This window comes from Lepisosteus oculatus, chromosome 24 (assembly GCF_040954835.1).
Source record: "Lepisosteus oculatus isolate fLepOcu1 chromosome 24, fLepOcu1.hap2, whole genome shotgun sequence".
Taxonomy (NCBI): Eukaryota; Metazoa; Chordata; class Actinopteri; order Semionotiformes; family Lepisosteidae; genus Lepisosteus; species Lepisosteus oculatus.
In genome coordinates, this window is record NC_090719.1 from 15,215,982 (window position 1) to 15,243,832 (window position 27,851).

The 27,851-nt window shown below is 51.2% G+C and overlaps 1 protein-coding gene across 8 annotated transcripts; it reads right to left on the reverse strand.

The window, feature by feature from the left end:
* On the reverse strand, positions 1 to 27,485 carry LOC102695695 (calcium-binding mitochondrial carrier protein SCaMC-2-B). 8 transcript variants are annotated; one of them, XM_015367183.2, is made up of 11 exons: positions 26,688 to 27,485; positions 7,719 to 7,845; positions 7,393 to 7,480; positions 6,775 to 6,810; positions 6,352 to 6,463; positions 4,166 to 4,324; positions 3,030 to 3,239; positions 2,808 to 2,915; positions 2,352 to 2,519; positions 1,978 to 2,128; positions 1 to 1,723 (listed from the first exon to the last, which is right to left on the reverse strand). In XM_015367183.2, exons 1-11 carry the CDS (start codon positions 27,018 to 27,020, stop codon positions 1,539 to 1,541), a joined length of 1,677 nt encoding a protein of 558 aa, XP_015222669.1. In that variant the 5' UTR covers positions 27,021 to 27,485; the 3' UTR covers positions 1 to 1,538. The 8 variants fall into 8 exon arrangements, with proteins under 8 accessions (XP_015222669.1, XP_015222671.1, XP_015222673.1 ...); XM_015367185.2 differs by having other exon boundaries at positions 3,030 to 3,182; positions 26,688 to 27,483; XM_015367187.2 differs by lacking the exon at positions 26,688 to 27,485 and adding an exon at positions 19,235 to 20,081.
* Between the last annotated feature and the right edge of the window lie 366 nt (positions 27,486 to 27,851).

Genomic DNA, 27,851 nt, shown 5'->3' on the forward strand with positions numbered 1-27,851 from the left:
TCTAAGTACAAGAAACATTCACCTGTGGTTAAAGCATTTTAAAGTGCTCGAGTGTGAAGCAGAATATTTAGTTATTCGGAAGCAGGTGGAAAGCAGTGCTCTGGGACTCAAATATTCCTCAGTCAATATGGATGGATCACACCTCCTTTCACAGGTTTGCAACATCTCATTATAGAGCAGATTTCTGTAACAGTGCGATTTTCCCCCCACAACAATGCAGAGGAAAATTATCCAAATTATTTTTCAATATAATCAATTAAAGCTAAGACTGGCAGCCCCTGTAATTTTGATTTCTTGAGCTCCCTTGCAGACACTGAGGTTTCCTTTCAGACACCCCTGCCCAATCAGGCAACTTGCTGGAACTGTAAATTTTGCAAAGACTAAGATTACAATCAGACTAACACTGCAGTCAGGAAGGTCCAATAAAGCATATTTGCTCCTGAGGGCATAAGCAAAGACAACCCACTTGAAATGAAATGCTGATTTGTCTTTTTAAACATGCAAACTCCTTACAACATACAATTTATAACATTTTTTTTAACAGGCCATTTTAAAATAAATATCTGGTTAGCACTGTAAGATACATACAAAAATAAATTATTCCACTGCTTCATCACCCCTCTCTTCATTCATTCTGCTAGACAAAGCAGACAGTTAAGACACTACGGATTCCCCATCCACACTGTTTTAGAGACTAAATCAACAGAAGTAACCTCCCCCAGCACGTATACAGGTTTGGTTCCTTTTTTTCTGGGTTGGGAGACAAACAAATCAGTTCAAATTACACATTTTGGAAAGCAAATAAAAAAACAAACTAATGTAAACAGCAGGTGACAATTTAGACCAAATTCATCGGACATATATAAGAATGCGTTATCCTGAAAAAAAACGAACTAAAAATGTACATTAAAAAAATAACAGGTACACGGGTGATTTAAATAAGTTAAAAAGAGCCCTTCAATCAGGTGTGTGTGTTTGGTGGCAGTTTTCTTTAAAGCCATGCAGATAAGCAGGCACAGTCCCAGTCCTGCCAGACCCGACAGGGAGGATGCAGTTAGAACAGCAGGAAGGGAAGAGGTGAGAAGGTTTTCTAATACTGTACAGGCTCTTCTGCGTCGAAGTGCTCCGCTCAGGGGACGCAGGGCAACACTGACCTGCTACAGCAGTGGAGTACAGACGGTATCGTGGACCCCAGAGGCGTCCTCATTCCCAAACAGATCACAAGCGCTGAGCTGCGCTGCGCGTGTCCGACGACTGATCTGTTTTGGGGTGGGGGGGGGAGGGGGTTCTGAAACTTAAAAGGCAACTACTGCTTGGAAATGTCCCTCTGGGATTAAAAAAAAAAAAACTGAACTGAGAACCTTCCAAGTGTCCAACGGTTTCACAGTGTCACAGCGGCGCTATCGATCGGTAGCTTTCCAGTTCCTAGTGTTTTCAGACATTCACAGAATGAGATGATCGGGCAACCCCAGGCCTCTCGACCAGAGATTCTGCAGTCTCTTGTTCTCTGGGTCCCTCCTGCGCCCCCGCCCGCCCTCTCACCGGGACTGCACCCCCAGAGTCACTTTCAGGTTCTCGTACACCACGTAGCTGATGCTGACGGCCGGGATGACCTTCATGAAGTTGGGCGCCAGCCCCCTGTACAGCCCCGACGCCCCCTCGGTCCGCAGGATGTGTCTGAACAGCCCCGTCATGGACATCTGAGGGGCTCCCTCTACACTGGCTGGAGAGGAAGGAAGAGGAACATGAGGACAAGAGCCGACACCCTGCCATCCCTTCGCCTTGCTGCAGTTACTGCTCTGCACATGCATGCTATACTATCTTGTACTATACAGTTGGGAATTCAACAAGTCTTTGGAGAAGTGACAAACGCGCCACAGAGTTAAATGAACAGGACAGAAGGTGAGCTGAGCAAAAAAAAAAACCTAGCGGACATCGCCATGGGGACCGCGGGAGTTGCCGCCTCCTCTCTCTCACCTTGCGCCTGCATCCGGGTCCGGACCAGTGCAAGGGGGTAGCTGGCCAGCTGGCCGCACGTGCTGGACATCGTCCCGCAGGCCAGGAGGACGAACACGCCAGGGTCAGCGCTGTCGGTGGCGTACCGCTGCAGCCAGGAGTTCTTCAGCGTCTGGAGAAGACGAGAAACCGGCGATCACCTCAGCGAGACTTGCGGGGAGTATTATGAAATGAGATCTGCACACGGAAAGGCCTGCCGTGCTTCCCATTTGCAAGTGTGATACAACATTTGGGTGTGAATTGCTCAGGGCTTGCACGCATGAGCACAATAAAGAGCCTCTGCCGTGCTGCCGGCACTGGAAATTCAGGCTCTTCCGAGCTTCCTGTCCACTCACCTCGTACACCGCCAGGTCGATGCCAGCGTAGGGGATGATCCCCAGCATGTTGGGAACGTAGCCCTTGTAGAAGGCAGCCAGCCCCTCCTTCTTGAAGATGTGCTTGGCGCAGTCCGCCATGCCCGAGTACTGTCCCGTCTTGCGCAGCGCCAGTCTGGTCTTCAGGACCTGGGCAGACGAGCGACAGGTCAACACTGAGGCCCTGGGCAGTGCTGCGGAGCAGCTGCTCTTCAATACCATGAGAATCAGAAATCACCTCTTGCATTTTTAGTTCTTTTTAATGAAACTCAAGAAGATGTTGCATTAAATGTTGGAACAGTAACCACACTCAAAGTATGATTGTTTAAAAACAATCTGCATTCAGTTTCCATATTACACTTCTTCCACTGCCACCCCCAAGCTGGAAATCCTGATCCCAGACTCCCAGGTGACCCCGACAGCGGGCACAGTTCTCACCTCCATAGGATAGATGCTGCTCTGTGCAATCGCTCCTGCAAGGGAGCCGGCAACGAGCCTTTCCAGGATCCCCAGCGAGTTCTGGCTGCTGCCCATCAAGCGCTTGATCTGCAACCAGGGAAGCAATCGTTGAGACGGTCTCTTCCGCGGCGCTCACCAGACATCTGAACGTGCACGCCAGCGTCACGGAGGGGACCGCGGAGCGAGGCTCTCGAGACCCACCTGCTCGTACGCCATGAACTTGATGGCCGACTCGGGAGCGATTTTGATGACATTGATGCCATTTCCTCGCCACAGGGAACGCATCCCGCCCTCGCGGATCATCTGCGTAAATCCTCCCACGATGCACATGTTGTTCGCCCGGGACCCGTGAACCTGCAGACCACACAGAGCACGATGGTGATGATGATGATGATGGAGAACAGAGAGGCACTGATGAGGAGAAGAACGGCCTTCATTATCTTTACTACACCCGCACTGCTCAAGATGTCAACAAGTAAAAAAATAACTTTTTAAATAAACTAATGTAAACAGCAGTTCCAGAATTTGCGTGAACCTTTTTTTTTTTTTTTTTTTTTTAAGATAACCATTTTACCAAAAATGGGGATCTATCTGGTCAGCCAGTGCACTTTACTTATTTGCTAGGGGGGGCAAAGTGTAAAAAACAATTCGGTGATACCGCCCTACTTTCCACGGCCCACTGAGAACAGCGTTGGACAAACAGATCTGACGTCGGCCGCCGGGACGGAGGACCTGCCCCCAGCCGGAGCCACAGGTGCGCTGGCGTCTGTAGCTCGCGATTGGCTCGGGAGCTCCGAGCTCATCCCAGCGGCGGCGGCGGCCTCTTGAACACAGGGTGCGTGGACTCCCGAACCCGCCGCTGGCACGTTTACTCATTAACTCATTTACTGCTGTTGGGAAACCGCCATTGCAACACTAGAGCATTGCGACCCGGGAGCAGAGAGCGAAGCTATTTTTTAGCTCCCATGAATTGCATAACTGGTGTACTTCCATAGTCCATCTCCTTTTATTTTTGGAATTGGATTTATTTTTCCAGCCGGCCTCATCGCGACGCACAGCTGTAGCGCCAGACTATGCTTCTTCTCCTAGACCTCACACTTCCCCTCACAGTCCCAGGTCTTCCTATATAAAGGGCCCCAAGTGGATGACGGAGCCATGTCTGGTGGTGTTGCAATGAAAAACAGACACAAAGTGCACAAACTGCACATCCCAACAGGCCTATCTGGATGCACTGGCAACAAAAACGCTCATGTACACAACGCAACCAGCAACGACCAGTCCAGGAAACCGCGGCCGTCTACACAAACGCCTGTCGCTGTGGCCGAGCCGCTTCCTACCTGCATGAGCACTTTGAGCCGATCCAGAGGGGCTGTGCAGGTCCTGGACACCGCCCCTGCTCCTCCGCCCGCCACTAGGTGGCGCCACCACATCCCCGTGTTCCTCTCCTCCGCCGTGAACTCGTCCGGCACCATCAGGCTCTCGCCCACATCGAATATCTGGGGAAGCAAAAAAGCCGAGGGGGTCAGATAAGGAAAAGAGAAAAGTCGCCTGCATGTTAGAAACTCCCTTTCCGTGAGCGGGTGCTGTGGAGTAGGACCAGCCTTACGACCCAAGGAAAGAGACCCACGCTCCTCCGAGCACGTGTTGGAAATACAGATTAATATCCCGAGGCCTGTCAGTACAGGGGGTCACACTTCTGACCAGAATTGAAGATTAAAGCTAAAAATAATGACACCAAGAATAAAACCTCCTTTAACTCGACAGGGACTGAAATGCTGACATTAACTTTCATAAAACGAACGCAGCGTTGGAAATGCACCAGGGTGAATCAGAAAAGCAGATTTCTAATAAGGGTGTCGGCTACAGAGCACAGCTGGAAGGGAGCGCTTTGAGCGCTGAAAGGGTTTTCAATAAGGAATGCAGCTCTTGCAGAATGTCCCAGGGCTGAAGTACAGAATTGTGACATTCAGAAGCTCTTTCAAAAGTGCTTGTTAATTCCAGCCTTGCACCGGCCATGGGCCACACTGGTTCTCTTTTACAAGCAAATAAGATAACAGGATGTCCTTACAAATAGAGCACTGGCAAACCAAGTGAAACATCTGAACTAGGAAAAGGGAATCAAAACTTAAAAAAAAAAAGAATAGTGCTTAAATGGGGTGGTACTTCCAGAAAACAATTGAAGCACCAAAAGCTATTCTTTAAAAATCTAACCGAGTGAAAAACGTCCATTTCTCAGGACAGGACTCTGCAATTATGATCATATTATGTCAAACAATACTGGCAGAAAACAACATCCCCTTCATTGCTGAGAAAATACATAAAATATGATGCAAGTTAACCGAAAAACGTTCTGTTGTTCTCTACCTGTAACCAGCTAAGTGAAAGCAGCTGGATTTTAAAAAGAGATCAGCAATTAAAAGTATCGTCTCAAATTTCAATTAGGATATTCATCTGTCCCAGTTTTTTTAATTGTGTCAAGCTGTTCTCACCGATATTTATACTCAATAAATTAGGCACATATTACTCTGAGGTTAAAGAACGAGCCTGAGGCTTCTCGTCTACGCCCTTAAAGATTTAAGTAACTAATTTATAGAGGTCACAGCTTATAATGTGCATCATAAAACAAATCCCACAAGAGATCCAACAGCCTGCAGAACAAGCACACCTCACAGCCAGCACATGAGTGCAGTAACACGATGTGACCAAGGCTAATTTTAGACCTACCTTGTGATCTGAAAGTGTCAGGAGCCACTGGCTGTCCCCAGCACGAATTAAGAGAGATGTTTTGACACCTTTGGTTTTAATATGGCACAAGGAATTACATAACCCGCCCTAGCGCTGTGTGTTGGGGTCTAGTCCGAGTGATTTAAGAGTGAATGTTCCCTGACCTTAGCCTGGGCTTTGTAAGGGGATTGTGCCAACAGCTCAGTAACGGCCTGTTTCCTATTCATAGCCTCCAGATTTATTAATCCGTCTGTCGCACAAACTGCTCTTCCAAATCAGGGTGTTCTGCCAGGTGACTCTTGCAAAGGGATATTTCTGGATTCCCCTCTCAGGCAGCCAGGGCACCCTTGATGCAAGGGTGTTGGTTAACTTTTAGCATGCAAATAAAACAGAAAACTACAACATCAACCCCTGCCTAAGCAGCAACTTCAACTTCAGACTCAACAAACCTATACTTGGGACTAGACAACCCTTTAACTCTCATGGCATGAGATCCTCAAACCAGCTAGCAGCTAATGGCAAATCTATCAAGCTACTTGGCATGAAGGGTCTTCTCTTGTTTGTAAACTTGATGATGTCAGTGCGCGGTGATGGCATTAGCAATGTCACTCAGAGGAGACCGTCCAAGAGCACATTTAGCTTGTAAGTCTCACCTGACCTGAAGCCAGTTATATGTACGCAGTGTAATCAGGCTTAAGAGGTAAGTCTAATGCTATCAGGGCCTCATGGTCCAGAAGGAGTGACAGGGAAGAAGGAAGCTCCGAAGGAAAAGAGTAGAGAACATGCAGTCTGTACTCACCGTGGAGTGCTTCCAGTACAGAATGATTTCGGGAATATTATCGGCTGGGTGCAACAGGTGATAATCTCTCCACTCATTCCAGTCAATGGTCATTGTACCGTTCTTGTCCATGCTGCGGGGGAGAACAGGGCTCACATGAATATTTTTACAGTAAGAGATCTGTAAAAGGTGCTGCGAAGGGACACTGGGCCACATGCTTTAAACAAAAATTGCCAATACTGCGATGCCCGGCTGTGCATGACATGTGCTGTCCAGGGACTTTTTGATGAAAGCAAAATGGATTTCCAAAATAACAAAATTCAGGACTAAGTGGGGGGCTAAGGGAATTAACCAAACTGAAAGCTGGACTTTAACAGCTGTTGCTTGAAATGAAACGAGACGGCCAAGCCAAGCACATGGTCAGGAAGCACATCTCTTACTTACTAAGTTATAGGGGCCCAGTTTTGACCCTTCCTTATTCTGAGACAAACGAGACAGCAAGAAGGAGAAGTGAAGACACATTGCAGAGGCACAGGACTGTAGACAAGCCATTTCATGCACACACACAGTCTAACCATCGAGGTGCTCTCCCTTGAATAGGAGTAAACTAACCCAAGGAATCTGAAAATAGTTTGAAACTTTCGGTTTGGGAAATAATTCTAAAAAGGAAAATAATAAGCAAATGAACAAATGTGAAAAAAGTTGTTCTGTCTATCGGAAAACACACACTATAGTGTAATAAAGAGAGGATAATTCCTCCTAAACCCAGGATAGATTAACAATTATCATGTCACATCAAGGCCTTCCAAAATTACTTAAGGATATGATTTTGGATTAAGCTTAGAAAGACCATTTTGTTACCAGTAACATTTATATTATATTAAGATGACTGGGCTTTACCGTAAGCTGAAACCAGCCAGGCATTAGTGAGGCAGATTAGGAACCTATCCAGCGCAGGGAGCGAGAAGAGACAGCAGGACACACACAGAGCTGATTTACAAGAGAAACCGAGAGCAGGCCGACACCTGCAGCCAGCACAGGAAAAACCCTGCCCTGCCTCACCTCTTCAGGATCTTCTCCGCCTGTTGCTCGGAGATGTGCACACCCAGGTCACGCAGCGACTGCATAATCTCCTGTGCATCAATTCGACCTGCGCGGGGAGGGAGGAGAGTCAGAGAGACGGGCAACACGAAATATCACAATAATACAAGTTCACACTGCGTGAAAGAGCCTAGTACTGTCTGTACAACCACCACAAATACGGTCTCTGAAATCTTTCATCGATTTTCAGTTAGATCAAGGTAAATGGATCTTAAAAGGAAAATGTAAAAGGGAAACACTATAAATCTCCGCCTGCTTATTGTGCATTCAACACAGGCGTGCTTTACCATCGTTCTTCCTGTCCAGGCTCTTGAAGACGAGCCGCAGCTTCTTCTCGTGGTCGCGGAGGTAGTGGACAAACTCTTCGAAGTCCAGCTGGCCATCCAGGTCCTTGTCCCCGGCCTTCACAATTTTCTGAAACCCAAACGAACGAAACTTAGGAAAAGGCAAGGAAAGGGGGTCAGCGAGGGGCCACCACCGGAAAAGGCAGCTGCTCTCGGCTCAGCGAGAGACACCACAGAGGTGGCCGATCGGATGCTCTTTCCACCACCTAGTTGGGTTGTTTGCTCATCCGAAAGGAAGGTATCGGGTACAAGATAAAACCGGATTGTCCAGCCAGGAGGGTGGAAAGGGCAGGTTCCCACTTCCTGGAGCGCTTCGGGCAGTGTTCCACGGCAGAAACACACGCAGGCCACTGAGCAAGGACAGGCATGTGACCCGCATGAACGAGCCCTTCGCCCGGATGAAACAGGCAGAGGCCAGCGCAGAACGCGATAGGGCTGAGTGACCAGTTCCTTTTCTCGCTTATCTCTCCAATCATCAACTTATGGACCGCGTTATCTCTGGCATGTGTTTCATGGCCTTCTCCCATACATTTCCCAAGAAACGGAACGAGGAAAACACATGTAAATGAGTCATGACTCAGAGGGTGGGAACCAAGTGTTTTTCCGAGACCTCCAGCTAGCCGACATCCTGCTGGCCTTTGTACTACACAACCAACACGTCCTTAATTAGAACAGCCCTGTAACGAATGTCAGGGTAGTAACAGGAGATTTCGAACGGAAGGCCACAGAAGCACAGGAGTGCTCTGGTGCATCACCTGATACTGTAGCCAGTCATGGGGTCTTGGCCCTTCTCACACCACAAAGCCCCAGCATCTGACACAGCAGGTTCAATAGCAATCTATTCATGCGGCTGCACTGGGTTTCGAGGTGAACTGTTCTTAATTCCCAAGCCTACTGCGACTTCACGGGGCTCCACAGGTTAGCAGCAGAAACAGAACAGTAAACCTCTCCAGTTATTCGCTCCGCTGTCCCCGGGCACGCCCCCACACCGTCCCAGACCCCCCCACCGCGCCCCCCGGCGAGATTCTCTTTCTTCCAGGACAAACGGCCCCTTGTTCGGAGCCGCCTGGGAGAGCGAGGGGAAACCCAGGCACGAACGGGGGCGAGGACGAAATCTGTGGCGCACAGACTGCCCCGGGCCCCCGACAGCGCCGCTGCTGCCGCCTGCGACACGAATCCTGATGCCCTGCCAGCGTGCAGCAACACCGCCGAGCCTGCCAGGTCATACAGTACAGGCAATTTATAGACTGTCACCATGCCTGCGGCCGCGTGAAAGCCAAGCTGGACGTGGAAGGCTGCCAACTGTCCGTCTGCGCGTCTAACAGCGAGAACCCGCGGGTCAGCGGCGTGCTCTCGGCTCTCCCCAACACCTGCAAACTGGGGGCCCCTTGGCAGCCGAACAATTCTGCCATGTTCTGCATTCCCAGGAACCAAGAAAGCGGGAAGTAAGCATTGTTTCACGCGCGGAGCTGTCATGACCGACGGCAGAAGACCTGCACAGTAAAGAGGAGTCGGGCTCGCTGGACGAGGGGTCCCTTAATCCCATCTGGAATGGGACACCTGTGAGAAAGAGCTCAGGCGTGTTTCATGCGTTAGCTGGCAGTATTTGCTCCTTGTTTGTTTTGCTGCTTGTCTCACGCTGGTCAGTAGCTTTGTATTTTATCCACCCATCTTCTGACCACGTCAGGGCTACAGGAGAGCTGGGCACCGGCAGCGGGCACAGGACAGGACACACACACTCACACCAGGGGTGACTTCCCCAGGTGACAATTAAACTACCAGCGTGTCTTTGGACTGTGGGGGGGACAGACAGACTCCACACAGACAGCGCCCCAGGAACTGAACCCAGGGCCCCAGCGCTGTGAGGTAGCCATGCCTACCACTGCGCCGCCTGCTACAGATTTGAATTGCATGACCGTCGGTTCCAAGATCGACAAGACTTGGCTGGGCTGAGGAACTCAAGTGCCAGATTCCGCTCTTTTGTAATTTCTGTGAGATAAAGGCAGGGACTCCGTCTCGCTGCCAAAGTCCAGGCGCAAAGCTGAACACATCAGTAAAGGTCCTCAGCCTGCAGTGTCACCTCTCCACACTGCGCCTGACTGATGCTCAATTTTAATATTGGATATTCCCGTTTCACATAGCTGTCTTTACAGAGATTTGGCAGTAGCTAGTGTAGTTCCCCGGCACCTTTAAATAGCACTACTGTACAACACTGAAAAACGATTTATTTTTCTATCAAAGGAAGCATTCCTACAACACGAGTACTTATTTTTTATGACAAAGAACCATACCGTTTTATCACGTCCCAGGGATACACAGCAATTAGAACTGGTTTTAAATGATGATTTTATAGCGAGACAATATTCGCCCCGTCTATAAGCCACGTCGCAGCTCTAGCAGAGGGCAAAGATAAGGCGATAAGACTTCAGGTTAGTCTACCGGCGGTTAAAAACAGGTCAAGCATTCTTTTACACGGGTTATTAATAAAAAAAAAGGCAAGAGACGTCATGACTGAAGAATGAATGAAGCTGCCTCTTGCAGTTTTTGATTGTCCTAGATGTCCCAAGGCGATACACACTGAGCGGTCTGCTGGGAACAGGACCCGTGTCGGAAGACATCCATCTCCCCATTCACAGAAAACATGATTTCGCGACTCCGGCCCTTCACAGCCTTCAACAAAACCGATACTGCCATCTGCCAAACGAGCAGGAAACCGCTCTTTCCCAGCAAGCGGAAACAGGTTTTTTTTTTACAAAGCTGAACAACTGAATGACTTCCCGCTATCGAGGGGACATAACTGCGTACTGTACTCGTCTAGAGAGGTACAATATCGGAAACCACCGCAACAGTAAGAATCTAAAAACCAAGGAATCAAATACACCAACGCTGATCGCAAAAAGGGAAAAAAAACCCGAATCGTTTTGCAATCCCAGTTTAGTGGGTTCCGCTCATTTCCCGAAACAAGACATAACCACTTCGACCCAATATCACCCGTGTTCGTGTCCCGTGAACTCGAAACCCGTCCCGCACAAGCAGGACCAAGCCTGCAGGTAATATTAACCCTGGACCCAGAACCACCCCCAGCTCACCTGCCGCCACTTTCGATAGGTGGTGAACTCCTGAGACGGGAGGAACAAGCTCAGCTTGAACAGGGACTTCAGCTCCGACGGTAGTCCGTTTGACTCAAAGTACTCGAATTCGGTTTGATCCGAGTTAGGAAGAGGCACGTAGAGGCAGAGGCACAGCATATTACTCCGCTAACAATAAATAAGTGAATAAATAAATAACTTAGAAGCAGCCCTACTCTGCCTCCCGCACCGGAACTCTGCTCTGAAATGCCGGCAAGAGGGCCGGCCGGCACATGGTATGTAGAGCCGACGGCTAAGCTCCTCCCACTCTGGGGCACGCTAGGCCATGGCGCACTCCCATTGGTCCGCACCGTCGGCTTTCTCCCCCTCCGACGTCATTATGACGTCAATTAACCGGGCCAATCACAACCGCGTGCCGTACCCCGGCCCCCGAGACGGTTGCGTCATGCCGGCGAAAGTGGCAGGCTTTCCGGCGGGCGGGACGCGTCTGCCGCTCTGACTCCCCGTCCCTCCGGGCGCCACGGCAAGGGGGACTGGCGAGGAGGGACTTCAAAAGATTTCTCAGAAAGCAAAATAAAAAATAAAAAAGGGCAAGCTGGCTGCATCCGAAGCAAACAGATTTTTTATGCAATCTAAATAATATAAGCAAGAGGAGTAAGAGGTTAGAATATGGGAGGACGGAACCAAGAATGATCATCGAACAGTATTTTAATTTCATTAACAAGCGGCCTCCTGTCAGCTGATGGGGCGCAGACGTGAATACTGGTGTGTAGCCACGACCCCGCTCGGTCGTGCGGCTGTGAATCTGGTAAACGCAGAAACGGAAAACTACACAGAACAGTATCAACATGTCAACATGATGTTTTGGAGGGCGGGGGAGGGAAAGCGAGGTCACTGACGTAAGAAAGGCGCTTTCAAATCCCAGAAAGTCACTTTGCTAGTGTCGTTTCCCACAAGAGACCCATTTGCAGCACATGAATTGACGTGAGCCGAACGCCTTTTCTCTCGCTAGCTACCCTGCAATAACTTCCGCTGGAGAAAATGAGCCTCGACAACGCAGCCTCACTCGTAATAAAAAGATGATGCGAGAAATGTGCATCTTGCTTTTCATCCTTTCACAAACCTGCTTTCTTACAGACAGTATGTGTCCGATGTCTCCAGAAAAGACAACAGATTAAGCGCTGGACGACTGCATTCCCTTTCTGCCTGCCCTCACAGTCGATTACACTATTCTGGAACTGACCAGCAAAGGATTAAACCCACTGAGGAGCTCGCTGCCAGCTTCAACCACAAGGAACTGCATTAATACGCATTACACGTGATCCCCTTGCTGTTAAAAAAACACAACTGCACATAAAAATGCTTCAAACATCCTTTACAGATTCAAATCTATCCCCTTGATAAACTGAGGCATGTTGAATTTAAGGATTAATACAGAAAGTTAACATCATGAGAGTGCTGCACAAAATCCTCGCTTCTTCTTGCTACGGAGACAGCGACAGCCCATGACCAGGCTGACCGATCACCTGCCCCTGCTCACAGGAGTCTACACCCAGTGGTGCAGTAGGCTGCCCCACTGGGTCATTTCAGAAGACACAGAGGAGAAGGGTCCGCAGCGCTGGACTTGTCAGTCTCTGCTGGAGCAGCCTGGTCGTGTTTCTCCTCAACAGGGAACACGGCTCGTCTTTCCAGCCGACTTCACTGTACAGCTCTGCGCTACTCAAGCGGCCACATTCATCCCAAAAGAGAAAGAGTTCCTTTCTCTTTTGGGATGCTTTGACCTCACTCAGTTTGTTTGTACCCCTACACATAACAAAGGACACACCTTAGATCTAACTATTGCAAATGGCTCCTTTGTCTCCCACTGCTCTCCCCTTGACCTAGGCCTCTCTGACCACTTAGCTGTTCTCTTCAATCTGGAATTACCTGTTTCTAACACTCCCCCTCACGCTCTGTACATTTCCGCAACTGGCGATCAATTGATCACCCAAGGTTTGCAAATTCTGTTCTGTCCTCCTTATCCTGTTTCTCTTCCTCTGACCCTCTAGAGGACAAAATACAGTTGACAATGCTCTTTTATCTACCCTCGACACTTTTGCTCCTTTAAAAACTCGAACCATCTCCTTCAAATCCAGACTCAAAACCTTCTTCTTCAGAAAAGCCTTTACTGAACTGGTTCCATTCTTCACCCCTCTGCTCTTCTTAATACCACCTTCCACGGTCTCCTCTATTGTTATTGTTGTAATTATAATTGTGTCCTATCTTGTGAAATCTTCTTATTTATTGTTATTGTCATCCTGTAAAGCGCTTTGAGAAGCCACCTTATAAAATAAAGTTTATTATTATTATTATTATTATTATCCGGGGAACAGCTGGCGGCGGGACAGTGAATTCCATCTGGAGGCGCAGATGAACGGGGGCTTGATTTAGCGATAGCTCGCTGCTCCTTAGTGGTGCAGGTATTTACAACCACACAGCAGGCCCATACAGTTTAATAAACAACTTACAGTAGGTCTGATAACTGTGTTTTAGTACTTGACCTGGTCTTTGATATTAATCCCTTAAAACGGAGGCAGGAATGGATGATTTCAGGAATGTTCAGGAAAAAAAAATGCAAATGACAGACAAGCCATCTGCTGCGGCTTATGACTCATTTAGGCTGAGTAGGAGGACTGAAACGCCTGCGATCACGAAAAATCCCACACACTTCACTTGGTAAAAGCCCTTCTCTCACTTTGGAAGATTCGCCTGAAAACCGCTTTACAGAAGAGAACCGAACGCGATCCTGCCCTAATTTAAATCGGAGACGTCACGCAGCACCGGCAGGAAAAAAGAAGAAGAGCTCGAACTGCAGAAGTCTTGACCCAGCAGACTTTCCCACGTGTTAACCACACGGCCGGAAACAGCAGGGCTCACAGCCGTCGGGATCTTCCTCCTGGCCTGGCGACGCGTGCAGGAGGCTCCCGGTGGGCAGAAAGGCAGAGGCGGATTCGTTTCGGGGTGCTACGCCAAGAAAACACGCTCGGGGCCAGCCAGGCTGGTACACACCCCTTCATTAAGGCACGAGACGCTGGAGCCGATACACGAGGAGGGACGTGATGACCACAGGCTCTCCCCTCTTGCTCTTGCAGCCTCTCTTTCCAAGGTGCAGACCCCACACAGGACCACCTGCGCCAGGTGGACTCCGGGCTGTAAGAGGAGCTCCTGGCCGGACACCCCCTGACGCCCCTCGCGGGGGGCTCAGCTTTCACTTCACTCGGGGGCCTATTTATAGGCTGGTCACACGCCGCAGCCCCCGGCTCCCCCCGACTGGGGCTGGAGCGAAACCAGACCTGCGCGAGGTCCAGGAATGACGCCCCGATTCCAGGCTGGGAGAGAACACCGGACAGCGAAAGGCAAATCCCGAACACAGGACAGAGGCGGCTGTGACCAGGCTACTGTTCATACAACACGGGTGGACTGCAGGCCTGTATGTGATCTGTACCCAGGGGCAGAGCACGCTTATTTAATCCATTTAAAGAGTCAAGGGAAAGAAGGTAGCGCAGGCCCTGAGGAACAGGACACTCAGCTGGCTTGTGGTCAGAGAGCATGTTTATTGTCTCTGTGTCCGGACCTGTTTGTCCTTTCAAAGTCCTTTAAAGCAACAGATTAAATGTTTAAAAACTTCATGGAAGACAAGGAGACATGTATATCTATCTATTTGGGATTTTTAAAGGTGCACACTGTGTGTAGGTTTCCATGAATCCATTTTCTTACTCCTTTATCAATTTCAGGGTCGTGGGGGAGACAGAGCCTATCCCAGCAGCCCTGTGGCCCTGCAGCTCCCAGCTGGCAGCCCGCTGGAGCCCAGCAGTGTGAGCCTGGCCAGTACCTGGAGGGGAGACTCCTGGGAGAGCTGAGGCTGCTGCTGGAAGAGGTGTTAGTGGGGCCAGTAGGGGGCGCTCACCCTGCGGTGGGTCCTAATGCCCCAGTATAGTGACGGGGACACTATACTGTAAAAAGGAGCTGTCCTTCGGATGAGACATAAAACTGAGGTCCTGACTCTCTGTGGTCCTTAAAAATCTCCCATTGGCCCTTCCAGTCATGGCCTCCTAATAACCCCATCTCTGAACTGGCTTCATCACGCTTCCCCACTGAGAGCTGGTGTGTGGGGAGCAGACTGGCGCATCATCCAGGTGGGGCTGCAGGGGATCCCCATTACCTGTAAAGCGCTTTGAGTGGAGTGTCCAGAAAAGCGCTATAGAAGCGTAAGGAGATTTATTATTAATTATCCCAGCAGGCAGTGGGCGCCAGGCAGGACACACCCTGGACAATATGCCAGTCCATCAAAGGACAGACACACTCACAACAGGGGGAATTTTACCAGAAGCCAATTGACCAGCGTGTCTGTGGGCGGTGGGAGGGAACTGGAGCACCCAGGGGAAACCCACGTGAACACGGGGAGAACACACAAACATGCTTAATACACGCCGACGCGTCCATTTTGTTTCTTCAGGACAAACAAGAACAAATGCTTTTATAGTAATGGCCCATGATGCACAACCTCCAAGCTAATGTTGACATATGTTTTCACAGAATATGATTTTATTACAGACGTGTACTGCGATGGTATGGCGTCCTGTCAGGGTTGTACACAAACTTGCGCCCAGTGCTTGCTGGGATAGGCTCCGGCTCCCTTGCTCCCAACCCCAAATCAGAAGAAGCGATTAGAAAATGGATGAATGGAAAGAATCAAATACTCTTGATCAGCGTTGTTCATGTCCTGCTGCACTGGAGAAAAGTAAAATAATCACAAGAAATTCAGGGAATCGAATGGGTTTGACCACACCGGTCACTCCAACGCCAACAGATGCCAGAGGAAGTAACTGCATGTGTGAGCATGTACAGTATCCTCTGAGCTGGGAGCAGAGCAGCCAGCCACAACAACAGCCCTGCACGTGTCTGTGCAGAGGGACACTCGGATAAAAACAGGACTTACCGTACAGGGGGGTCCAAAAGCCAGCGGACCCCCCCCGCCCACTCAGCCTTTCAGCAGTCAACAATAACAACCCCGGCCATTCGGAGGGGTCAAGCTCTGTGACAACGTGCACTCAGGATCATTAAACCTGTTTTCAGGAGCCGTGCAGCGCGATTACTGTCAGGTAATATTTACAAGGGCGGTCATGGTTTATACAAAAACAGGACAAGGTCTTTGTTTTTCTCCCCTGCCGTCTTGAGGAGGTTTTACTGTCTGCTTACGTAATGTGGAGCCTAACAGCCAGAACACTGAACACGCGTCTGTGTGCATCAAGCCTAACGACAGGGTTTAGTACACCTTATCAGCTGAAATCCAGAACATTCAGACAATTCATACTTGCCTGGCAAAACCGAGCTGTAAACCCGCACATACTGTAAAAGTACAAAAACAACACAAGGCAGAGGGTTATGCAAGCTATTGAGAAAACCTTTTTTTCTGATCTCAAGCTGGTATTTAAGATTCAAGGTGATTTTTCAGTCCCCCAGAAATGCCCCAGTAAGATGAAAAAGCTCATCTGTGAAACGTTTCAGATAACAATGTATAAGAACAAAAATCTTATACATTGAAACAAAAAATCCAGCTTTCTAGACCTTTATTGATTTGTTTTTGCGACAGTACTTGAGATGCAATGTGGACCACTCAATACTAGTCTCCTAGGAGTGCTAAGCCTTTTACTTTAAATTCCCTTTAAAGTTGCCATCAAGATCAGCTTCACAGAGGGAGAGAATAACGACACTCTGGCTAGCGTTCCAGCATTCTGGAATAAGGGCAAACAACAACTTCGGTTAAGAAATGCAAAAACTGCAAATTCAAAACAGAATCTGTTTTATACTGTAGGGAACCCGAGTTTGTCTTTAGAAAAGGGAAGAGTTCAAAACATGCAATGAAGAACATGAAGACCGCTCGTTTTGGTATCAGCTGCCATCAGATTGGATTGCAGCAGTACTGGACGATCTGGAGCTCCTTAAAAGCCCACTGCTACAATCACTCGCCCTCAGTCTCTCGCACCCTGCTGCTACTGCCATGACCTGCCGTGCCCGGCACCCAGCAACTGAACAGGAGCAAAGACACAGCTGGGACTCGGGGCTCTGGGAAGTGATCCTTACACGTCAAAGTTCTGCTTCTTTGCTTCTTACTTTACAGAAGCAAATTCCTTACAAGGGGAGTGTTTCCAAAACACCTGCGAAATTGTACACTTTTAAGACCTTTTCTCAGAACTGTGGCTAGTTAACCTCTTTAGAACTCTTACAAATGTTGTCTATGAAAATAACTGTATCCTGTTTCTCCTGGCTCTTGTTGATGAAAAAGACAATCGAAAACGGGAGGTTACGTGCCCACATTCTTCCGTGCCCAGCGAGGATGGGTTTTTCCTGAATGAAGCTGGAGAAATCAGGGCACTGCTGGTGCACATTCTTTCTTGCTTGGTTGGCATGACTTTCCTGTAAATACATAACAGGAGTCTGTACAGTCCTGGAGCCAGAACTGTCACACCACTGCACAGGCAAGGTGGACTGCTGACGGTGCACGACCGCTGCACATCGTGCGCCAAGTGTGAAACAGCAAATGACACCAAGTTGCTCAATGTTTGGAAGGTTGCAAAAGCAAGACTAGCTTCCATTGCACAAGTGTGTATCAAAACCCGTCTCCCCTGCTTGTTAAATCTAGGATAAAGCCAGGTTTTATAACCTGCGTTTCCATACCAGTGCTGGTCCCACATGCAGCGCGCCTGGGTAACAGGACGGGCAGGAAGGAGGGGCAGTTTCTACAGGCCTGAGCCCCTCGTACCCCCGATGCGGTGAGCTGTACTCCTTGCCCATATACACAACCATGAGAAGGATGCTGTGTGCTGGTTTCATACTTTCCATGTCAGAACATCCCTGCATCCCTATGACACATTCAGACTACATGTGAGCCAGTGGCCCAAGTCCCCTGTTAAGGGGCCCAGCAGGACGACCCCAGGTAGACCCGTCCTGGGTGGGTTTCGGTGCTCAACCCCTGTGGGAAAGGCAAAGGGGCTCGAACCACAGCCCTTCTAGTGCCTTCTCTCCTCTCCCTTGTCTACGTCCAGCGCAGTGCTCTGCACCTCTCTGGTCAGGGAAGAGCCGGGTCCTGAGGGCAGAGCTGACTCCGCTAGAACGCAGTTCAAAGCCACTCCCACACTCGCATACTAATGACGGTATGGGCTCACGACTCCTCTAAACCCCGAGACGCAGCCTCTTAAGGGCTGGGGTTTCCAACCGAACGTGGACCGCACTCCAGAAAACCAAAGCCCGCTGTTTAAACCTCGTCTTAATTCTTTGCATTCACACAGCCGGCTCCACGCCGAGGGACCCCCATGCTCTTCACAGACAGGAACGGGAACCACTTCGTGCCCGCAACTGCATCTGCGGCAGCCGCCCCACTGCGCCCCACTGCGCCCCACTGCGCCCCACTGCGCCCCACTGCGCCCCACTGACTGAATTGCAGGGGAATTTAGGGAGGACAGGAGATACAGGCCCAGAATGGAGTTTATCCACGACACTAAGGTTAACGCCTCTACTTTTATGAGAGTACCATGGACCTTTAACGACTGTGTGAAGCCTGTACCTCCATTCAAAAGCACATCTAAAAGAGCTTTCGAAATTAAGCTCCTGTGGTAAAGGGCCGCTGTGCTCGGACACATTTTCACCCGCGGTCCAGCTCCTGTCTCTCTCCCAGACACGAGACAACGGGCTGCATGGGCTCAGTCTGCAGAGCACAAGGCGGAGGAAGGTGATGCGGAAAACATCCCTTGAACAGGAAGCACTCCGAGACGGAGGATTACAGTACAGTAATTACCGACTGCTCCCCACCATTTTGACGCAGACAGCCTTAGATTCAGGATTAGATATCCCATCTACTTGCTTGAGTAAGCTTTCTCTGCAGTGCACACATCAGGCAGGCCTCCTCTGACTCTTCCATCACTCACAGACGTGAACTCCCTAATAATGGCACTAGAGGCAAGCCTGGAAGCGAAGTTTCTGTTGCTTATGCTGCAGTTACAGAAGCCCAACCCCTTCCCAGAGGAAGCTAGAGGAAGTACTGATGGGTGATCACCTCCAGTTCACAATGTCACACATTTCAGTAGGTTTAGCTAGTCGTGTGCTGAAAGGCATCAGCCTTACCACACTAGGGATCATGTCTGGAGCCCCACGATCAGACAGCGCTTACAGGCTTAAACCCAGACTGCACTTCAGGCCAGTGCCGAAATCACAGCGGTCCAATACTGAAATCACTGTCGTCTGGAGGGAGAACAGCCGCCAGTCCTGAGGCCCAGCGGAGCGTGGGCACCGCGCGGGGTGACCTGCCGTGGGCTGCGTGGGTGGCGGGGGTACCTGTTTGAGATCTTCTGGGGGCGCCACCACGATGATCATCGTCGTCTTCTCGGTCCTGACGCTCTCCTCTTTCCCCTGCCTGGCTCCCGGAGCTCCAGCTTTCCTCTCGGCATCCCGCTCCTCTCCCTGAGCCCTCGCCGGCGCAAACCAGCGGGACAGGCACTCCCACAGCCCCTGCGCCATCCCTGCCCCCGAGAACCGCGGAACCCGAGTCTGACAGCAGCCTGAGCTGAACACCCCCGCCGACAGGCTACACCGCCGCGTCCGCCAGGACACAGCCTGCGGGCATCACGGCCGACGCTTCCAGAAAATCCCCCTACGCCTCACTATCCTGCGCTACCCCTGGCGAGAGAGCCCCCCTCTCAGACACGAGGAGCTGCGCGCCGGGGGACATCAACCCCACCGAACACTTCTGCTCAGCTGCCCTAGACTGCAACGAAAGACTAATCCGCCGGCAAGAGTCCGAACTTTGGCTTCCCTTCAAGCCGCCTGCGTCGGTCCAGCGCGGCCGTCTGGCTGTCTGGCTGATTTACCTATGCCTTTAAAATTAAGAAGCAGCGTTCACAGATCTGGACAGAGACTGACTTTTTATCCTCCTCTTCCTCCTCTTCCCAGGGCGGCAGGAGCTGTGAAGACGAGAGCTGGGGAAACCTGCCCCAGCGCAGAAGGGACTGATGCGGTACAAACCGGCTCCCAGCCCTCCTCAGACCTGCATCCTCACTGCAGCTGTGCTGCAGCCAATCCACGGGCCTCACACTGGCAGGTCCGCTGGAAGAGGCTGAGTGCCCACAGCCAATCGAAAAGGGCCTGAGTGCTGATGGATTTCTTGCCATCAATAGAGAGGAACTTGCCACCCCCCTCCACCCCCTCCCCTCGTCTCTCTCTCAGGCACGCTCACCCCCCCACCTCTTCTCGGGGAAAATCTGCTGACAGTGTCCCCCCTCCCCTTCTTCCAGCCACCCCGGCAGCCTGACGGCGTCGCCACGGCAACACCCCCCCCTCTGCAGAGGGGGAGAGGGCAGGCAGGCAAGAGGGGTCTTTTCATCCGGAGCCCCCTCCTACGCTCCCTTCCACACGGAAGAGCAGCCCGTCCAGCTGGGGCCTGCGGCGCCTCCTGAGTCCCTGTGCTGCGTTTCGGAAGCTCTGGAAGTACCCTGGCGCTGAGCAGGGAGAGCGGCCCGTACTGCTGGACGGCACTCAACCGCGAGGAGGGAATGTGGCCCATGGTGCTCCAGTGCCAAACGAAATGAAACTAGAACTGTGTCCAGTTTCCTGCCTCTCCCCCTTGCTTTCCACCGCTGTGCAGGGCATCCCTGCGTGTTGAAGCAGCCCTCGGAAGCACAAGAAGCTGAGGAAGCTTCCGACGCACAGGCGTCTGGTAAGAGCCCAGCTGCAGGGCAGGAGGAGGCTCGCGACTCTGAGGAATGAGCGAATTTGGCTCTTCTACTTAAGTGACAAGAAGTGCAAATGATTAAATAAAGCAGCAGCCAGGCTGGACTTTAGTGGGGTCACTGCAATAGCATGTCAAGCCCACACACACACGAGAGCTTTCAGAATCCACCTCCTGACTGAATACGAGACCCGACGGTGCTTCTCAATGAAATGGAAGGACAAGTGACCAGTGAGGGGGAGCCCCCTGCTGGGAGGATCAGAAACTGTAGCACTTCCATTTGAATTGCTTTTACAGAACCTGTAGTCTTTTCCCTCGAGCTCTGCGACATCCAAAAAACGTGCTTACTGCGAATACCGACGCGAGGACAACCCACTACAGTGTATACATTTCCCAAGTGCAACAGGCCAGTTGTTCCTTATGGTGGGTCTGTGTGAGCGCGAGACAGTGCACACAGTGCGTAGCTGTCGTGCCGCTCGGAGAATCCCGTCACGTGTGCCACTGCGAGGCGGCAAGTCCAGGGCGACGCGCACACTGCTCCTGTGAGACGGGTACAGTCCCAGGGGCTACAGCGCTGCAGCACGACTCGTGGCCGCCCTGCTGGAGAAGGGCGCCGGGCTCCTGCTCATGCCTGGATGACACGCAGCATCCTCTGTGGTTTGAGCGCGATGCCTGACGGTCACACCCCTCCTCTGAGCAGCGTGAATGCTCAGAGAGTGAGTCTGCTGCCTTACCAGCAATAACAGGAAGTGGTCTGACTTTTATTTAATCCAGCCTAGACAATCTCATTATTTTAAACCCAATCCTCTCCACACTCTGCTTCTTAGTGGCTGTGATAGTGTCATTTCACGGAAAGCCTTCCTAGTTTTCAGTGTGAAACTAATCTTCCACAAATCTTTACTGGTTCCCATCGTCTTCCTCACTGTTGAGCTTCCAAAGCCTGAAAAAAAAATCAGGTCTCTGGAAAAGAGTTTCACAGCCACCTCCTGAGAGATTCCGAGACGCTCCCGCAGCTGGAAGTGCCCCTGAAGAGGACTGGGCCTCCGCTCGCCCCGGCCTTCCCTGGAAACACCGCTGAGCCCCAGATAAGCGCAAGCCGCCTGCCGCAGCCGGTGATAAGCAGAGCTCTGGAACGAGAGCCCCATCGGTCTGCTCCTCCCCGAGAGAGGCTGTGTGACAGCTTAGGCTCCTCAAACACTCGTGAAAATCTTCACCACCGCTGGGCCTGGGCACTGACAGGAGCCCACTTATTCAAGGCCCTCTTCCCCCGCAGCGCAGTAGAAACCAGGGGTCTCATACTTCAGTCCTGGAGGGCTAAGTGTCTCCTGGGTTTTATTCCAGCCTTAACAGTCAATTACTGTACACACGGAGGACATCACTGTTTAACTGAGGATACCAGAGAGTCACCTACCCCGAGCGCACTCAAATCCCGACTCAAAACCTTCTTCTTCAGGAATTGATGTAATAATGATGATGCTTCTACATTTCTAGTCCCCTGTGTTTCTTTGTGCTGATTTTATCTCCTATTGTTGCCACCATTTTCATTTGTTTTAACTATTTTTTTGTACTTTTCCTGTAAAGCACTTTGATAACATAATTTTAAAGGCGCTATATAAATACAGTTTATTGACGTTATTAGGAGGAACATAATTATTATCTGGATATAGAACTGTATTTTTACCCCTCTCTCACACAACAAATCAAATCACTGAATATTCCAAAATGGCTTTCAAGGCAAATGTTCCACCATGATGCATCTTGAAAGGTTTCTATGCAGAAATCAAGCATAGAGCAGCGCTAATGTCACTTCACTGCCGTGTCCACTCCTCATCCAGGAAGTCCCGGTCAGAAATGGACAGGCCGTGGCTGTGACAGAGCAGCGCTTGCTGGTGTTTTTCCATCAGCGACGAAAAGTAACAGCAACCCAACCAAAACCCCCCACACACCCCGGGTCACACCTCCGTGCGAATTCCCCCGCGGGCCGTTCTTCACCTCCAGCTGCTCCGAGGACACGCAGCTCCCCTCCCCCATGACAACAGAAACCCTCCCCGTCGCCCCAAGACTGGGAAAGATATCAGGCTCGAGTCAGCGGCCGACAGAAATGAGGAAAGCACAAAGAACTCAAATGATAGTTTTGAGGCCTGTTGGCTAAAACCTGTAATCCCCAATTTGAAATTTGAAGAGAAGGTAAACACGCCGCTGTTCTGTACCAAGAAATCTCCCTTCCCAGTTTTCGCAAGCTGAGTAGGAACAAGGATTCCAGGAAAACTCGGATAAGCCCTAGTGATTTTCCCACAATTATGTCTGCAGTTTCTCTGGCAAGGAGGGCTGTGTTTTTTTTCCCCAGTAGCGTTCCAGCCCTGCCTGGAAGTCCTGCACAGCACACGTGCGTCTCTGCCACGCTGGCCTCCTGCAGTCGTGCTCAGGAAGCTCGCAGGAGGAACAGCCAGTTTGTAATAACAGTGCGCACTGCCACCCACTGCTGTGCAACACCACGCTAATAGCACCCTATAAAACACTTCACACCCTGGATGGACGCTTATCCCTCTCTCAGTGTTATCAGTGTTGCACTGTCACAGCGGGGACACAAGGCTCTTTTAGGGGTGCAGTTTAACCCTGACCCCCTCATTCTCTAGCTCATCACGTGCAGAACACTGAATGTGCGGTTTTATCTGTCTTGAGCCAAAAACAGCTTCAGTTTAAAGGTGTTCATGGAGCTAGAATGACGCACTGCATTTTTCTCTAGAACGAGCTTCTAGGGAGATCAGACCTGGAATCAGCCTGGAGCATTTCACTGCCGGGACGCAGTCTCTGAACTTCTTTAAAGGGGAGCTGCAGCCCCAACTTCTCAGACCGGTTATAAAAATGTCGGCAACAAACTAAATATGGCTCTGGGCATACCTGGAAATGTAGCCTATCTTGTGATGTAAATTGGAGGGTTTTTTTTTTGCTGTGTACATTTTACTTTTATTACGATTTGAAATGCACTCATCAATTCTGATTATTTCTAATCCCAAAATACGAAAACAGCATCGCATTTCCCCTTTAAATAAAGCACACTGCATTGAACCGATGCAAGACGTATCCGTACGTGATGCTGTATTTCAACAGCCCACGACTGACCCGAGAAAATCCAGCCCAGAACATTTGCAAACGTTCCCAACGTCACCACACCTGATTTGCATCGCAAATCAAAACGCCCTGTTTCACTCCGAGGTTTGTTGACAAAGAAAGCCACAGCAAACCTCAACTCATCTCACTTACACTAATCCTCAAGAAAACAATGAACTGATAGGAGAGGAGGGGAGGGGTGAGTGTTCTCCTCGTCTGGGTTAGAAGATCTGAATGTAAGACTACTGTGAACAATCGCTAAACAGGCTCCACTGTGTATTGCTCAGGAGCGTTAAACAACTTCTCAAAGACAGAGTCGATACTTCCAGGGAGCACACCCGGCCCGTTATTCACAGGGGGCAGCCGGTCAGACTTAAACCCAGACGGTCAACGGCACAAACAAAGCTTGAACTGAGTTTTATTCTCCTTTCCTTCCAATGGCACAAGTATGGATCGCTTGTCCGTTTTCTAGCTGCTGCATCCAATCCAGGGCAAGCCGAGTGCCAGGACGGGATGCCAACTAACCTGGCAGCATGTTTCTGGACTGTGGGAGGAAACGCGCTTGAACCAGGGGAGAACATACAGACTCCACACAGACAGCACCCCAGGGCCAGAACCGAAACCTGGGCCCCGGCGCTGCGAGGCGGAAACGCTAACCCCTGTGCCCCCCGTTTGACAGGATCTCCTGTCAAACAGACAAAGGTTTGCTAACCCAGCAGACTTTCCCAGTGGAATCGGATTTCTGGTCTAAATTCTTGAGAGGCCTTGACACCCCTAATTAAAAAGAAAGCACAAAAGCATAATTCCACGAAAAAAAATGATACTGTAATTGTCATTGTCATGTAAATCCCCTGCTCCAGCCAGTTTTCGAGAAGCCTGTAATTGTGAGTGTGACTGCATTAAGCCCAGTGAATCACAAGACTCATCCGCACCCAACCTCGCTCCCTGCTGGACCGCGGCTGGCTGCACACCACAGCCCGGAGTCAGAACACACTGGAATCATACCACACCGCACAGGACAGTCAACCGAGAGAAACTGGCAGACCTCGGAGCCACGAGAGGGCGAAAGCAGCCACTCATATTCAGAGACTCACCCCTGCTCACGAACGGCAATTCAACACCTTCGCTGTCAGAGTGGGGTCCTCCACACTCAGCAACACAGGATTCAACACCTTCGCTAACTGGTCAGGACGCTCAGGTGGGCTGAGGGGATTAAACTGCTCACCAGCAGTCTGCATTCCTGAGGGTGACGGGAAGTGATTCATGATCGCGAACGGACGCTTCACATTCAGAGGTGCGGCCTGCCACTCAGCTGCTCAGCAGACAGCAAGAGAAAGAAAGCAGAGACCCCTCTCCTGCAGCCCCTCTGCGTATGCGTGCAGATCGGCACTCCTCTGCCGCTGCTTCCTTCCTGCAGCGAGCACACATCTCTTTCTCAAGGGCTGTACAATCCCGCGGGGGCGACCTCACGAGAGGTCACGAGAGGTCACGACCCACGATGAGGTTTGTCCTTAGGGGAAGCGCACGTGTGTTTCTTCAGCCTCCACAACGACAGGCCCGCGTTTACGTTCATAAAATCGCTTACACACCACCCGACACAGCATATTGTTCTTCAAACATTTGTAATCGCATTAAAAAGGCTTTGAAAAGAACCTTTTAAAGGTGCTATATCTAATAAAGTCATACAGTATCAGAGAGTATATGAGGATATGAGGGTTCTGGCAGTCCGGCTGGGCCCTGAGCTTCTTCAGAGACACTCTGTTGCTCAGGTCCAGTGTCCAGTAGGACAGGAGCTGGTGTCCTTGTGCTCTCACGTGTCCTTCAGGGCTGCCGGTCACTGAGGAGCTCCGATTCCTCACACAGCTCGAGCCCCGGCGACTCATTCGCACTTGGCCCTGGGATTCAGGAATCCAGGAATCCGATGAAGTCCGGGGTGAAATCTACCAGACGGGACTGGAGCTGACCCCGGTTTCCAGCTCTGGACGCCCGCAGAGAGAGCTCTGCAGCTCTTCCAACTTGTCAGCACATCTAGACCGGGGAAGACCCGTTTACCTCAGCCAATGTATTTGATCTTGAGGCGGATATCTGACTGCATCGTTTCAGGTCTGTTATGTGCCGATATCGGTGTGCAGACCACACAAAGTGAGACAGCCCTACGTTATAGTGCCACTTCACCCGAGCACTCCGATTCCTAAATAACAGCTGCCCATCCTCACTAAGACTATAAACAACATTTAAGAATGTAGCCCTTACTTCTGAGTAACTGGGACTGTTGACATGCAGTCTTTGGTGAAGCTTCTTTCCTTCCTGCAGCTGCTGTGGGACAGAGCGCTGTCCCACCACAGGACACATCAGAGACATCCCCCCCTGCAACACGTCCACACACTGACACTCCAGACCAGACCAATGTCACCAGTAAAGCACACACACTCCGAACAGCTCTAGCCCTGATCGCCACCGGCTTCTCCGAGCATAGGAGTTATTGGCAACAAGTCATTCCTGTTTCGTGACACATTCCAGTGCTTTGGAAGACCACTACACAGAAAACACCTGTGTAGCCGTCTTAAAACGTGCGACATGTTGGCATCTCCCAACCGCATATACCTCTGTCGCGATATTATCATCCTTATAATAGTTGTTGCATTTATAAAATTGTCTAAACTTTTACCCTAGACCGTGCGAGACCACCGCGACCGCTTCTCCTCGGGTGTATTAAACCCGCGGCAGATCGACAACTTCTTCGAGAGGGTGTTTGCGGGAGACTGCGTTTTGCTCGGAACCGAACCGGGCGAGAGACGACGGTAAAGTAAACCTCAGACCCAGCGAGCCTGGCGGCCGGGCAGCCTGGCGCCGAGCCGACGGACACACACGTGCGAGTCAGCCTGCCCCCGCTCGGACCGGAGGCCCGTCCCGCCCCCAGCGGACCCCCGCTCGGACCCCCGCTCCACTCACCCTGAGCTCCTTCTCGGTGCGGTGCACGCCCAGCCTCGGGAGCCCGATGGTGAGGTCGTTCACGCAGATGCCGCCGTCCTGGTTCACGTCCAGGATCTGGAACAGGACCTTCAGGCGGTGCTCGCGCTCGTGCTCGTGCTCCGGGTCCCAGCCGCCGGGGTTCGGGTTCGGGCTCGGTTCCGGCTCGGGCCCGGCCGGCGGCTCCGGGGGCCGGGGCGGGCGGGGGGTGCCCGCCCCGCCGCCGGGGTCCGAGCCGGGTCCCGAACCGGGTCCGGGATCCACCGGGTCGCACTGGCAGAAGACGCCGCCGAGCACCGGCCTGTGCTGCTCCATCGCTCTGGGGTCTCTACAGACAGATGTTTCTTCTTTTTCCCTCCTTTCTTTCCCGTCCTGTTGGCTTCGCTACCGTTTCTGGCTCAACGCCGGACGCGTGAGGACTTGTTTTAAAATAAATAAAAAATAAATAAATGAATGAACCTTAAAAAAAGGAGGAGGAGGATGGAGAGAAAGGGAATAATTGCTGCACAGTTTCGGAAATCCCAGTCTGAATCTCCCCTCTGCCCCAGCGGGCGGAGTGTGGGCTCCGGGACAGCGGTCTCTGCTCCTCCTCAATTACACACTCGGACTCGGGCCCCGATCTGCTCCGATCGGTCCGTTTCCCTCCCAGGACTGGCAGCTCCGCTCCCGAGGGCCGGGTCTGTGTGCGGGACGGGTCCGGGCGGGCTTGGCTCTGGGTCCTGACAGCTGAGACGGCCGACAGACGCCGGTGAGTGGAGGCCGGATTCAGGAAGTGAGTCACCGGCTGCCGGCGGGGTGGGCGGGGCCCGGCGCGGATCGACGGGCCTCGCAGCCAATCGCCCTCCCCCGTGTCCTCCTCCGGAGGCCACACGCCCCGCCCCTCTCCTTACCAAAGCACGTTTTTGTCACACGGCCGAGACAACTGTGCTTGCATAGACCCTCTTCAAGAGTTTCACTTGTAACTGTGGGGGAAACAAAAAGACTCTAGGTATTGCGTGTACTAGGCATTCCAATCACAATGTTGCAAAATAGCTTATGGTGACGCCGGTTTTTCTCTGTCGCCTGCTGCAAAGAAATGACGCCTTCATTGTGTAACATGATGCAATTTTTGGGATTGCAGCGTAAGGCTGATTCCTCGAATCGCAA

Excerpts from the sequence above, each read along its gene's own strand:
- LOC102695695 (XM_015367183.2), bottom strand. The coding sequence starts at position 27,020 with ATGGAGCAGCACAGGCCGGTGCTCGGCGGCGTCTTCTGCCAGTGCGAC. Across the intron at positions 6,464-6,774 it reads AACTGGGCCCCTATAACTTA|CATGGACAAGAACGGTACAA; the intron begins GTAAGTAAGAGA and ends TCTCCCCCGCAG. Across the intron at positions 1,724-1,977 it reads GACCCGGATGCAGGCGCAAG|CCAGTGTAGAGGGAGCCCCT; the intron begins GTGAGAGAGAGG and ends CTTCCTCTCCAG.